Here is a 15,527-nt window from a genome sequence, read left to right as displayed (position 1 = left end):
TTGTGAATAATATTTAATAGAGTTTTCTAAAAACAAGCTTACATAAATCAGGGATTGAATCACAACAGGAAGGTAACAGGAAATATATATTGTGTTTTGAAAATGCCAAAGAGTTTGGATTAAATAATATATTATATATGTAAGGGTAAGATAAAATGAAAAAAAAGTTGATTGTAATAGATACAACAGTTCTGTCTTAACTTCTTGGACGTCCAGATCAATACCGTAATAATAAAATCATTATTAATGTGTAATAGTTAATTCCTTCAGAGACAATCCTAAAACTGTTTTAATTATCAATTTTCTTCAATTCATTTGAAAATAGTGAAATTAAAGAGTAGAATAGTGTGTTGTATAATCTATTAAACCAATCACACGGCTGTCTTGTGCATAACCATGTTCCTACCCGCCTTTGTCTTTACTGTCAGGTTAAAAGGAACGCCTGGGGTACAACCAAGTACATGGAGCTGTACATAGTGGCTGACAACACACTGGTAAGCTGACATTACCTCTACACCGACTCATCCAACTCCACAGCAGAACATTTCTGTTCATTAGCGTGAGCGCCACATTTGTCCCCTGACGTCAGTCAGCCATTAAATGACGCACCAGGCCTGAAACACAATCCACATCTTAAATAATTATCTCATTTCATCAAATGGAGCTCTTTCATACTGAGAGCTCTGAATATGCTGATAGTCACAGTGATGCCGGAAGCATGTGGAGACGAGGCAGAAGGATTCGTCTGCTTAATGGCATGTATTTAGGTGGAATCTAAAGGTGGAAGGGCTTTTAAATAGACACTAAGCTGGAGTGATGAGAGGCAAAAGTCTTCAGGTTTTTTTTATGGGTTTTGTCTACTCTATTAATGCCATAGTAATGGCACATGGTAACAGCACATGGTAACAGCACATGGTAACAGCACATGGTAACAGCACATGGTAGCAGCACATAGTAACGGTCTGGTCCACTCTTCCTGTAATTGGTATAATTATAATAATAGAGCAGGGTAGAATTGGTAGAGCAGGACCAGTTGCGTTATAGTTATGTTTTCATGGGACATTAGTCTCTGCAGGGAACTTCAGAAAGAATCGTCTTTCATATTTTATTTAATTTTCTGACCACTGACCTCATCCATGCCACTGATACTTCCCCGTCTTCCCTATCCTGCAGTTTAAACGGCAGAATAAGGACTATGAAAAGACCAAGGCGAGGATAATGGAAATTGCCAATTATGTGGATAAGGTAAGGCTGATGGGTTCTCTTGCTGCAGTCTGCAGTTCTCCATTCAACAAGATAATAGATTTGTTGTACAGTGGGCGCATATCTTGATGTCATCTATTACTAATAAACTCTGAGGTCTGTTGACGCGCCAAATAAATAATTAGTGGTTGAAAAGTACACACAAATGTCTACTGGTGTATGAAGCCTCATCAGAAATCAATCAATAGTGTCCTTCAATAGCCCTTAAAGGGAGATTGGAGGGAAAATTGCCTTGTGTGACCAGACTCTGTTATGGGAGCTTATGACAAGATTGTGTGTGTGAGAGAACGTTGTTTCGTTGTGTGTGTTAGTTCTACAGGGCTCTGAACATCCGCGTGCCTCTCATCGGCTTGGAGGTTTGGACCGACAGGGATCAGTGTATTGTCACCGAGGAGCCAAACGCCACCCTCTGGTCCTTTCTCCAGTGGAGACAAAAACTGAAGTCCCGCAAGAAACACGACAACGCCCAGCTACTGACGTGAGCACTGGACATTCACACACAATCACACAAAAGCTGCAGCGGCCATATCATTCTAGCATTTGCCAACACGTTTGCTATATCAGCTTAAAAGGTCAATGCTCTGTTGACAACTCAATTCTCTGCTCTGAAGTGGCAAAAAAAGAACCAAATCCTTTATTGCAGGTCTTTGCTCTGAGTATATAACAGTAAAAGTAATAGAAATAATAACGAGCCTATAAGTGGGTGTCAAGCCAGGCCACGGCAGCAAGCACACAATCCAGCTGTAACCATGATACAACGATACCTGCGAGGCTAGAATGTACTATTTCAATTTATCAGTATAGCCTAAAATCACAGATTTTCCAAGGAGTTCTTTATACAGCATACAACGTCCTCTATCCCAGAACCTTAGCATTAGAAAAAAAAAACTTTAACGAGGGGATGAATCAATGTTGGTACTATACAGATGGAGAGGAGGAGAGAGGAGCTCAGTGTATCATAGGAAGCAGTCTAGGTCTATAGCAGCATTCCTAGAGGCTGGTCCGAGGTAAGCCTGATAAACCTGAGCCAGCCCTAACGCTAAACCTGAGCCAGCCCTAACTCTAAACCTGAACCAGCCCTAACTATGAACCTGAGTAAGCCCTAACTATAAACCTGAGCCAGTCCTCACTATAAACCTGAGCCAGCCCTAACTATAAACCTGAACCAGTCCTTACTATAAACCTGAGCCAGTCCTTACTATAAACCTGAGCCAGCCCTAACTATAAACCTGAACCAGTCCTAACTATAAACCTGAATCAGTCCTTACTATGAACCTGAACCAGTCCTAACTATAAACCTGAACCAGTCCTAACTATGAACCTGAACCAGTCCTTACTATAAACCTGAACCAGTCCTTACTATAAACCTGAACCAGTCCTACTATAAACCTGAACCAGTCCTTACTATAAACCTGAACCAGTCCTTACTATAAACCTGAACCAGTCCTTACCTTGAACCTGGTCAGTTCTGCCACCTGTTGCTGTGCTGTGGCAGGTTCAGGGAAACCAACTCTCTTATGTGACTTCATCTCAGGGACTTGCTCAACGATACTTGTAAAACATATCAAATTAAATATGTATTTAAAATCCTAATTTATATTAATCTTTATAAAGTGGAAACTTTAGTGGAAACTTAGCAATTAATTGTAAATTCTCTCCAGATTGCTCTTGAAATGCACGGCAGCACTGTGGCTGACTGACAGGACTGCAGCTGTTGCAACAGCTGCCTCCACTAGCCGCTGAACTGCTCATGCTTTACATTCTTATCTGTTACTGTAAACATTTTGAGTTCTGACTCAATGTAACTATTCAGCTGCTGTAATCAAGATGTTAGACTCAGTGAAAAACACAAACATGAACCCTGCCCCCGCCGTAGAATTTGGCCCTCTATTTACATTTATAAACACCTTGTTACATTTACATTTTACATCTTTGTGTCCAATCCTGACCGATGTGTTACGGAGTCGGTTCTTTGAGAAGGGCTTGATGGACATACTTAAACACAGAAAAGGATAGAAGTTGTAGATTCACTGCAAAATGCTGCATTAGAGTCGGAACACGGAGATAAAAATTAACATCTGTGTCTTGATGGATCATGCGACATTAAACACAGGGTCCATCTGAAGCTGTAAATGTGTCAGTTCTCAGTTAATTACAATTCCCACTAACACCAAGGGTGTACTAACGAGTTATATTTTCTCCTTTTTTGGAGTGTTTTGATTGTCAGAGTAGTTTTAATGCATTTTACTCTGACTTAAATTGAGCTTTAGAGAAAGAAAATCCTGACGTTTACTTTTTTACAGTTACAGATACATCCACTGCGCTACTTTTATTGATTTATTAATGTACGCATTCATGCACGCTCTATAAAGACGCTGGTGGTCTGCAGATCCCAGGTCTGCTACTGCTCTTGTGGCTAAACCCGCAGACGAGACGGAGCATCCGAGGCTTCGCTGTGATCTTTTTCCAGTGTTGCAGCAGTTTATATGAACAGACCACAGCAGAGTCTGGCGAGCCTGGATGTGATCTGTGACGGGAACTGGAAGGAACATCTATACGGGAAATGTCCCAATTTGAAGGACACTATAACATGTTGACACTCTTGATTTACTTGTTGATATAATAGACATGGCCCATGCACATCTGATTCAAGGATTTATTTGCCAAATCAGAATTTAATATTGGAGACAACAAGCAACGAATGTCATTTCTTTGCGTAGTGGTGTACTTTTAATACTAGTATCATAATAATAATATCCGCAATATTGTGGTGTGTTTGTAGCAGACCGGATCGGTTAATGACGTGATGTTTCATCACATACTGTTGTATGTTCACCACTTTACTATTGTCTTTGGAAGAATAATTTAGTGGCAAAGAGACGGTAATTTGCAGGTATTTTCTCTGTTACTTGCTAAGTTAGTCGCTGTTTGTAACATTCTTTCCCTAAAAAAGGAACAGTACTTACTTACTTAATACTCTACCAACCTCTGACTACACATGTTTTTTGTTGGGAGGGAGAATCTCCTGATGTTAACACACAAGTTAGTGAGTACACGGGTACACAATCATCACTGTAACAGCTCACAAGAAGGCTGATAACTCCACATCCTCCCTAAAACACCTCCTGTCCCCTGATGAGCCTCTGTCTGGCTCTGGTGGCAGAAACACTCCCAGCTCTGGGGTTAGGTAGTTTCATATTTTGTTAGTGTATAAATTGACAAATGATTAGTTAAACAGGGATTTTATTTAGCAAAAGATCTCGCTTCAGCCGGCTTTAATTGGGCTGAACAGCAACGCAGTTTGACTGCCGGCGTACACACACTAAATTGTTGGCCCCTCTTGCTCGATAATTAGATGTGCTGATACCAAAGGGCCTGTTTTGTTTTGATTCATCAGACAGGGCCTGATTTTGTTTTGGGATGCTAAGTGACAAGTTAACTGCCAGGAGACCACATGGGGAATCAGGGTTCTTAGCACGCCCTTACCCACATCCGACTGAGGGATTTTTCTTTATGTGTGTGTGTGTCTCCAATAGCGGTGTGATTTTCAAGGGGACCACTATTGGGATGGCACCGCTGGAAGGCATGTGCAGCCTGGAAAACTCTGGAGGCATCAACGTGGTATGTGGGAATATGATCCATCATTTCCTCTTCGTGCTCTGTTCATCAAAACTCCCTCTTTCCCCTCAATACTTCCTCCCAGCTTGAATTCATCTTCTATTGATTGTCTATGCTTTTGTGTCTGCAGAATGTCCTTGGAAATATAGACTTCTGGTCTCCACTTCTTTATGTTGTATTAGCTTTAGGTTTATATTTGGGGTCAAAGTTCAAATTGAAACCAGTCATGTTGATGAAGTTTGAAGGGGATCAAGCAGTGGTGAGAGGTTAAAGCTGCACTGATCAATATAATATAATATTAGTTTATTAATCGTGGAAGGGGTCAAAGCCACAGTTCCGTGCAACCCAACTCAGCCTTGTAGCTTCTTTCAGCTCCTTGTTTTGGTTTGAGAGCCACAAACTGGGCTGTTCTGGTTCAGTCCCACAGCTCTCATCCACATGCAGCTGTGTTCAGTTCAAAAGTTCTGACAAACCCACTGAGCAGTACATTCATTCCATTTTATTTCCATATATCAACAAACATAAACCAAAGTTTGAGTAAATCTCTAGTGACCAAATAATTAGCATGCATAAGCAAATAAAAAAAAAAAACGAAACAACTTCAAACCCCGAGAGGGAAATATGCCCAAAACTAATCAGCCCATGAAGTAGTATTCAAATGATCACTTTGAACATCGGCTACGCAGCAAACATTTGTCAGACACAGTGAAAGAAATGAGCTCAGCTGCTCAAGGACTTCATCTATTTTCTCATAATTACAATACATGATTCTTGTTTCACTATGACTTTACATAATTAAATACTTAAAAATGTGAAAAACCTTACTATAACACTACTTAATGATAATCTAATAGACACCACTTAGGAAGATAATAAAACAGTCCTCTGGTCTTCACTGACCCGGTCAAGAAAAAGACCTACAACGATGACAGCATTTGTATTGTTGTAAATAAATATAAATATATATCGAAGTCTACATTCTTATGAGATTACTTTTACGCAGCACCCATTTATTATAGTTAACTAAAATCTTTTGCAAACTGTAAACAACATGTTGCTGAAAAAGCAAGAGATATTTGCAAATATCAAATTATTAATGTAGTTGTGTTGCTGGAGTTTTGACCTCCTAACTATCAAATAAATAAAAAATGTGCCAGTGGACATACAATCGTCACAAACGGTGTACTCGACCGACATAGTGATAGTATCCATAATCTTAACTCAATCTAGCAAAAGAAAGTAAATCAGCATATTTTCAAAAAAGTCAAACTGTTCCTTCCCGAGCTGCCTTACAACGTAATAATTTTAAAAAAAAGTTGAACTAATGTCTGTGGCTGAACAGTGAAAACAGATTTAAGAAGACAAATCATTACCTCACCTACAAATGATGTCATAATATTTCAATGACTGTGATTAAAATATTCTAAAATAAGATGTTGTGACTTGTGTTTATGTGGAATCTATTGCTGTCTGTCTTTACTGTCAGCTTGTTTACAAGCACCTCAACAGAGCTTCAATCCATCTGAGTTGAATGGCTTTGTTCTTTTATCTATAGAACCACAGTGAACAGCTTTACACATCAGTAAAGGTTTAAATATTCTTAGGATCAACATATATTCTTTTTACCCAGAGGCAGCACTGCCTCTGGGTAAAAAGGACCGAGCAGCCGTCTTGTTTGGTGCAGGATTCAGATATTCACACGCTGTCCTACATCCACGATGTCGTAGCGTGCAGCCCGTGTAACTACTACTTCACGTGTGCAGCAGACTGAGTGGACGCAGCCGGAGAGATCGATAGCTTTTCAAGCTTGATTAGCTACTAATGGCCCGGCAGCTCTCCTGTGAACAGAGGACGTCTGTGGAATCCAGATGCGGCTCAGCAGCACAGGACCAGTACAGGCCGTGCGGTTCGGCCCCAGAGCGCTCAGTTGGATGTGAACGGTTGCACTGCAGAATGTCGGCATTTTCAGACAGTTAACGCGCCCCCGTTTCATACAGTATGCATAATTCAGAAGCAGAGCTAAGAGTGAATGACAGCTGTCAGCGGATCAAAGAGGAGCTAAATACATCTGAAGGATGTCTCTGCGGCTGTGTGCTCATGCAGCTCTGTGCTTGTGGGTTTGACCTTTTCACCTTCGTAACAAAGACATGGTGGAGTTTAGCTCCAACTTCACATCATGTATCCACTTCAAACACATGTACTCATTATGGGCTTCACTCATTGGGGCCCAAAGGACTCAAAATGATTAGAAAGTTGAAGGAAATAAAATAAAAAAGATCTACATAAAACACTAAGAAACAACAGATAGCAGAAATGTTTCCCTCCAGGTTCAGTCTGAGGCAAATATTATGCTAATTTATAATTGAACTGAAATTTTATATAAAACTGAAGTAAACTGACAATAAATGGAGTTTCATAAATCCTTTGCCAAGGGCAACATCTATATGGATGACAAAACTAAAGGCTGCGCCCACTTTTATAAAATAAAGATTTAAAATGTATTTATTTTATTCCTTCTGCCTGCTGATGTCTGATGAGTTTACCTATGTTTCCCTCTCTTAATTTGTGTTTGTAATTACATTTTTTGGTCTGTAGGAGGAATTTGACATCTTCTATGTCACTGTTTACTGTTAACTATACTGATTCAAAATACATTTTAAAAAACTAACAAATTAACCATATTTGTCGATACATTTGGGATATTTCTTCTCAAAATGTAACCAAAAAACCTTCTTTGCCTTTAGGATTTTGGTTGTGGTGTTGCGTTGTGCAAATATTCTAAATAGATCCATGTTTGATAAAGTTACCAAAACATTACTGCAGACTAACTAATACATACGCTGGAGGAGAAAGCTCCTAATTTGCCTGGCATGAATAAAAAAAAACATGCTCTGGTATGAAATATGTACCTAGAATGTGCATGTGTGCACCATCATGATGTGGTCAGTCCTGTAAAGTGACCTCCATCCACTTCCACTTCAGGACCACTCGGAGCTGCCCATCGGCGCCGCGGCCACCATGGCCCACGAGATCGGCCACAACTTCGGCATGAGCCACGACCACGACGGCTGCTGCGTGGAGGCCAGCGCCGAGCAGGGAGGCTGCGTGATGGCCGCCGCCACCGGGTGAGCCTCCAGCTCAGAGCTGCTTCCTCTCAACCGTCAGCCTGACATATGAAAGGGAACAAAACTAAATACATATTAATGTGGCTGCCTAGAGGACTTGTCTTGTCACTAGAAATATTTAATTTCTCTCAGTTATTAAAGCACAAACTGTAGCTTTATTTTTTTATAATCATCATAGATTTTTAATCACTAGTTTTCCCGTGTTGTCCTTTACAATAGCGCATAAATCCAACGTCAGTGAAAGCCTTTGTGTGTTGTACGACAGTACTTCAATGTGTCTCAATAGAAACACAAGGAACTAATGTTGCGTCCCAGCAAAGCAGAGCAAGAGAGGAATTTTCTTTAAATTTGGTTTCTGAAAAGTGAAAATGGCTCTTTCCAGGCATCCATTCCCACGCGTCTTCAGTCGCTGCAGCAAACGTGACCTGGACAGCTACTTCCAGAAGGGAGGGGGCATGTGTCTCTTCAACATGCCCAACATGAAGGACCTGGTAGGGGGCAAGAAGTGCGGTAACGGCTTCGTAGAGGACGGAGAGGAGTGCGATTGCGGAGAACCGGATGTGAGCATATTTATTTATTGAGTTGTCAGCACTAACCTGACTATAAATGACCACTTGGAATGGAATGATTGATTGCTGACCATACTGCTGTCTCTGTATGTTTTTGTCCATTTACTACATCCGATGGTGTTTTAGGTCTTAACATTAACTACCTGATACTCTGTTGAGAGCAACTTCACATCATTCTAAAACATAAATAAATACATGAGAGTGAAAGTTCAGTCCTGGCCTTGGAAACAGTCGCTTAATGAAATAGTTTTCAAACTCCATTTGGTGATGAAGACAGTGATGTGGTTCTCTGTAAAAAAAAAAAATTAAAAAATGTAAAAGCCAGTAAGCGGAGTTGGTGACGTTTACTCCCTGTTTGCATGACTCAAAGCATGATGGGAACTGCACAAAACATGGACTAAGTTCATCAGAGATAGAAAAGAGAAAATTAGTTTTAACATCAATGAAAGCTTCTCTTGTATAATATACAGTGTGTTAAGAATAACATTAAGTAAACAATATTCATTAAATCATGTTCTAAAGTCCCTGCAGCAGTTTTTACGCGTTCAGCTCAGGTTACAGGTGATGAAGAGCACTGTGGCGTTCCAGACTGTGAACTAGACGCAATCTTCTTTCTCCGCTTTCTGGGCTTCTTTTATTTTTTATTTTAGAAAGGATGTCAGAATCCATTCATAAAATGCACCTTTGAAAAAACAACTGGCATTATTTGGAAGTAAAGCGAGGAAGGCAAAGTTTATTATTTTGAAAATGTCAGTGTTGTCAGGAAAGTGTGTTTGTGGGAAGTCACAGAGAGACTTCACGCTTCACACAGGCCTTTTCTTGTTGTGTTCTCCCATCATCTCTCCGCTCGCCCCTCTGGCATACTTGGCTTCTTGTCTCTGGCTTGAGTAAACTCCCACATTGGTTTTGAGAAGCTTGGCAGAGGGCGCCATGGCAACAGTAGATGATTTCTTTCCGGATGTGGTGTGACAAAGCGTCAGAATCACATCTGCAGATTCTTCAACATCTGTTGTCAATGCAGATGATGGAGCTGCGGGGCATCTGGAAAGAACGTGTTTAACATCTACAACTAGACTCAAACCTTGTAACAACTCTTTCTGAATAACTTAATAACTGCTGCCTTAATGTGTTGTCATCTTTTATTTAAACCTCAATATTGTTTATTACCCTTTCAGATGACTTAGGAACATTGACCATCTAACTAATGTTCATAACTGCCGACTTAATTATTCAGTACTGTTTATTTATAATTTAGAAACATCTATAACGGCTGCGTTAATGTTGACTTGATATATATATTTATATTACTCGTCATAAGTGATTGCAGTCTATTTCATTTATTCTATTTTTTTTTTTTTTCTCAATTGCTGCAACCCTTTAAAATGGCTAACTCACATGTATAAATGTTAGCAAAACGGTTTAATACTAATTAATGTTTTAGCTTACTTGTTTGTTTTGCTAAATTAATTCCTTTCAAAAAGTAATAACTGCTGACTTGATGTTGGATTAATTTATTATTAGCATTCATAACGGCTGACCTATTATTAGCCCTTATTAAAAATGTACAAAGATGTCTAACTGCTAACCAGATGGTTTAATAACCTGAATTAACTGTTCCTTTAAATGGCCTCCACCGATATATGTTATTAACACTTTATAACCATTACATAACATATAAACCTTTGGCAAAGAGCTACATATAAGAAAGTGGTACTGTTTGATGTGTGATGCACTGTGTGTGCGTGCGCGTGTGTGTGTGTAACTTTAGGGCATTCTGCGTTTGATCTGTTTAACTTACTTGTGATAACACACATGTTGTGTGACAGGAATGCACCAATGATTGCTGCAATGCCAATAATTGCACCTTGAAGGAGGAGGCTCAGTGTGCTCATGGAGTGTGCTGCGAGGGCTGCAAGGTAAGAAACACACACACACACACACACACACACACACACACACACACACACACACACACACACTCACATGGCATCTCAGATCATTAGCTCCATGTCATTCAGCATGTCAGTGTGTTGACATACTGTACCCACAGCTTGTGTCAGGAGGGCTCACACCCCCTCTTCCCGCCGTGTTCTCGTCTCACTGTTCCAATGCAAATCCTGACATCCAATCATCAGACCCACAAGTGTGGACCCAAATCCTGCTGAGCTTGAACCTGACAGAATAGTCAAAATGCTGAAGATGGAATTAACTTCTGCGCTGTCTGCAGAAGAGGAGCTGCTCTTCCTCTAGTCTGCGTTGCAATATTGTTTATCTTTCGACACACATTTTGTATTGGCTGTTTATGGAATATATTGAATTAATAGACCTTTTCCATATTATTATATTCAAGAATATTTTTTATATTGTGTATACTTCAGTTTCAATTCAGTACTGCTATTTTACATTACATACTAATGTGTTATGTTTTAAAAGGCCTGTTTTGATTCCTTTAAAAGGTCCTGCACTCGTTAATGTTCAAGCATACATCAAATGACTATGACTAATAGGAAAAGTGTTGGTCAGAGTTTTTCTTTGCCTCCTTTAAATCAATGTTCTCTGATCGACCCACCGTCTCCACTTGCTCAGCAGCTAACTCAGCCAGAGACCAGCTGGTGAACACAGTGGAGTGTTTAGCAGCTAAAGAGGCAGATATAATCTCAGGACCAAACTAGAGATACCAGAGATAATATTGGACTTTTATTCGTCAAATTGATGTGGGATCAGTCAATTATGTCAATGTTGTCTGATTTGCTGCCACCAGGTGGTCAAACAATCTATTTTGCAGCTTTATGTTGGTTTAAGTTTAGTAAAAACCTGTGTGAACTGTACAGTATAACAATATTATATAATGTATGTTGTTTATCTATCTACCTAGTTGAGTGTACAAATAGAAATATACTAGATGTTTGAAAATCCTGACATGTTTAGTATCTTTTGAGGCTCTTTAATAGCTATTAAAGTTGTGCAAGGTTGAACAAAGCACAGCATGTGTAAGTTTGTTAAGAAATAACCAGCCACATAACACAACAAGTTGTCCTTTCCACAGTTCAATACTACAGTGCTTCTGTTGTCTCAGTTTTGTCCATATATTTCTACTTATGCTACTTATGTTATTTATCTTTGGCCCTTTATGCTCTGCCGTCTCCAAAAACATGCATACATGAGCTCTGGGGCTCTTATTGAGCCACTCCTTCTGCAGTAGTGTAGAATTGATCTTCATTTAATTTTGTATGAAAATTTCAACCAATAATTCTGTCCTAGAAAAAGACATTGTAATATCATTACTTTGCTCATTTTGAGCATTTAGTCCCTTTCTTCATGCACTATCCCTGAGATTCACCACATCCAACAGGGTCTTCCTGTTAAGTCAGGCGTCTTGTGCCCGCCCCCTCTCACTGCTTGTTCCCTGTCTCTGCCAGCTGAAGCAGGCGGGGACCATGTGCCGGGGGCCAGCGGGGGCCTGTGACCTGCCAGAGTACTGCACCGGGGCCTCTCCTTACTGTCCCTCCAACGTCTACCTGCTGGACGGTTCCTCCTGCCAGTACGGAGTGGCCTACTGCTACAACGGCATGTGCCTCACCCACGAACAGCAGTGCCTGCAGCTCTGGGGCTACGGTAAGGAACGCCTTCCAGCACGCAATGAGTCCACCCGCAGCCCATTTCCTCCACATTACAGGCGTGCATGCCCTCATCCCAGTGCTAAGCCTTTGTTTAAACAAAGCTTTACCAGGCCAGGGCTTTGCTTTCAATCAGTCTTGGTAGAAGCTGCTTCAGACAGCAGCAACAGATTCAAGGCAATTTTGGGGGAGCGTTCGTCAGAGTCTTAATACAGTAACAATACGAGTCAATAAAACACTCATCAAAGCCAGACGGATTTGTTCTTTATTATTACAGTGTCTGTGCTGCACAACAGACCAAAGCAGCACGTTGAAAATTCATGTGCATCCTCATATTTAATTGTTCTGCTCTTTTATTAATATGAGTTTTTCCCCTAAAGACTAAAAAAACACTATTATTAATGAATAACATTAATGAAGAGTGAGTTATTTTATTCCCAAAATAGTGCATTTTTTATTTTAAGATGACAATTTCTTTCTCACAATATTATTTTTTCAGCTTTGTTTTTGAGTTGTCAGATGTCTCCTCTGCTCTCAAACAGCTTCGGTGTGACCTCAGAACCGATCCCACTTCATCTTCCTTCATAACCACTCCTCTGTCGCCTCCCCAGGCTCACAACCTTGGCGCGATCCGTGATGCTACCCGCTCCCTGGAGCCCCATATCCGCCAAATCGTCAAATCCTCCTTCTGTCTCCTTCGCAATATTGCTAAGAATATTGCCCTCTCTCGCAGGGCCTGTGACCGTCAAACATTGATCCACACCTTCATTTCCTCTCATCTCGACTAATGCACTCGCACACCTTCACATCCAGGAGGTTGATGGGATATGTTGTGTTTCCAGGAGCCCAACCAGCTCATGACGCCTGTTTTGAAGATGTCAATGCAGCGGGGAACGCCTTTGGGAACTGTGGGAAAGATGAACACGGCAACTACATGAAGTGTGAGAAAAAGTAAGAGATTCTGCCTGTGACACTCGCACATCAAAAACATACCCCAAAAACGTTCTACTCTGTATAATTCAGTGTCGCATAGTGATTTTTGTTATTGCAGAAGTCATTTTCTAATAGACTTGTATACAACCAGAGGAGTTGCCCCCTGCTGGTCAGTAGAAAGAATGCAAGTTTTGAGACACTTCTGCATCAGCTTCACTCTGCAGAACTGGAGGTTGTTGCCTGGTTCCGAAACACATGGAACAACACACTTATGTATTGTTTAATAGTGTAATATAAAAGGTTGCTCCAAGTAATGAACCCAAAGGGAACAGAGCATTTAGTCTTTTTTAACTTAATGTTTTAGTTTTACGCACCACTTTACTGTTTGGTTTAGTCTTGTTGTTTTCATGTGAGAAAGCTGTGAAAAGCCCACAGTGCTCGATCTCTCAGCAGCAGACAGCAGACAAACCCCTGTAGAGACCAGCTGGGGAACACAGTGGGCCATTCAGCAGTTTAACAGAGCGAGAGTAGGAGGAGACCAAACCAGAGCTAAAAGTAAAGAGAGTGTTGGATTCTTAACATAGTGCAATTTTTTTTTCTTTTAAGATGACATTTCTTTTTCACAATATAATTTTTTTGGCTTTGTTCTTGGGATTTCTTGTGTTTATAAGGTTGATACAAATTCAACTCTAAATTAACAACAATGCTGGTCTGTGTTTGCTGGATGTTTAAATAAGCTGCTTGCTCACACATTAGCCCTCATGATTTTCTAAGGTTATATTCAGTTATCCGCTGGAGACATACGCCGTACTGCTGGGCCTGTCGGAGGGACGTAAGGCAGACTATCAGACCCTGCTGCAGGAGAATGGGAGGTTTTTCTCAGGCACGGGTCACTAACAGGCGGACCGGATCCGAACCCAGACACCGTTGTATCCGGAATTGGACCAATGACCGATCAATAATTGAGAATTATAAAAGTTGACAGAGTGCTAATATTTTAAGTGGCACAGCTTTTCCAGCCTTTACGGCAGTGGTACCCAACCACCGGGCCGTGGCCCGTTACCAGTCCGTGGGTCCCTTGATATACGTAGAGAAAGAATGAATAAAAAAAATAAATCAAGCTCGGAAAAAAGTTTTATTTTGAAAAAAGACTGGATCCATCTGTCTGCGCGTAACCTCAGACGAACCTCTTGACGCTTGTTACGTGATAGTTACCCCAAAAATGAAATTTAAAAGTTTCAACTTGGTGTTCTGGATTAAAATCATTGAGATCAACAAAATCCATTTTCAACATCCTGTCTTTGTGAAGCGGGTTTAAATTAAGCAGTAGAATGGACATAAAGGTCTAATTTACGGAGTTAACAGGAGTGTAAACACACGTTGGGTGACGTTTTCTCTGCTGCTTTACGGCACTAATTCAGCGGACCAGGAAACACACTGACCAATCACATGGATGTAAATCACATTACGTGATGTTACTCGGCCAATGAAATATGCGTATTCGGGTCAGCATCGCGGCTTGAATGAGAGACGGTCAACAGTCAGTAAAGTCAGCGAGACCAGAGTCTTTAACCAGAGTCTTTACCTGATTCTTTACCCACAGTCTTTAATCAGACTCTTCAACCAGACTCTTCTACATTCATTCTTCTTAAAGGCAGTTCAAAACTAGTATGTCTCTTATGTGTTCAGATGATTATTAAAAGCTCAATGTGAAGCTTGCTAGTAAGTGTTTGTTTCGATAAATGATGACACAATGATGGTGTGTCATCATTTATCTAAACAAACACTTACTCAGTCAGGCCCTCTGTACACTGTCAACACATGGCCTCTGAGTTTCCATGGCACCGCGCCAGAGATAATTAGGGAGCCAAATCAATGACATAGCTATGTAAATCAGGCTGTGGATAAAATGTGTTGACGACTGCCTCGTATGATCTACCAGTGCTCAAACCCATTACGTAGTCCCACAGGAGTCATTAGAGTGTTTCCTGGCCACTGAGATGGAGTTGATTAGAGGATATGCAAATGCACATAGACATGCACCTGTTGTCAAGACATCTACACAGAGCTGCTTGCTACCTGCCCACCATTTTGTTATTCTCTTCGTTTGTTTTCCGTTTCTCTCTGTGTGTGTGTGTGTGTGTGTGTGTGTGTGTGTGTGTGTGTGTGTGTGTGTGTGTTACTTACTTACTTACTTGAATCACCATTTTACTAAGACAGATGCATGTTAAGTCTTTTTTCCCTTCAAAGTTAAGGATGGATCTATGTTGGTTTGACAGTATCACCAAAATATAGACAATCCGCTCTAAAATGTTCTTTGTTGAATGCATGGTATTATTTAATTGAATTGAATTTAAAATGTAATTATTGCCATTAAGTGGAAATTAGGAAAAACAAATAGA

At 40.5% G+C, this 15,527-nt stretch overlaps 1 protein-coding gene across 1 annotated transcript in view; it reads left to right on the top strand.

The window, feature by feature from the left end:
* adam19a (ADAM metallopeptidase domain 19a) overlaps positions 1-15,527 on the top strand; it is a 145,928-nt gene that overhangs the window by 110,043 nt on the left and 20,358 nt on the right. The window contains exons 7-15 of the mRNA XM_068587854.1: positions 429-494; positions 1,174-1,245; positions 1,575-1,741; positions 4,800-4,884; positions 7,864-8,006; positions 8,389-8,566; positions 10,402-10,491; positions 11,995-12,190; positions 13,035-13,143. Of these exons, the coding sequence (XP_068443955.1) occupies positions 429-494; positions 1,174-1,245; positions 1,575-1,741; positions 4,800-4,884; positions 7,864-8,006; positions 8,389-8,566; positions 10,402-10,491; positions 11,995-12,190; positions 13,035-13,143 (1,106 nt within the window). The remainder of the gene's footprint in view (positions 1-428; positions 495-1,173; positions 1,246-1,574; positions 1,742-4,799; positions 4,885-7,863; positions 8,007-8,388; positions 8,567-10,401; positions 10,492-11,994; positions 12,191-13,034; positions 13,144-15,527) is intronic.

Source organism: Clinocottus analis, unplaced genomic scaffold (genome assembly GCF_023055335.1).
Source record: "Clinocottus analis isolate CAN_PGR_092001 unplaced genomic scaffold, fCliAna1.0.p SCAF_21, whole genome shotgun sequence".
In the NCBI taxonomy this organism is placed as follows: domain Eukaryota; kingdom Metazoa; phylum Chordata; class Actinopteri; order Perciformes; family Cottidae; genus Clinocottus; species Clinocottus analis.
Note: the sequence above shows the minus strand (reverse complement) of the source record. Positions and strands in the feature narration are given on the sequence as shown.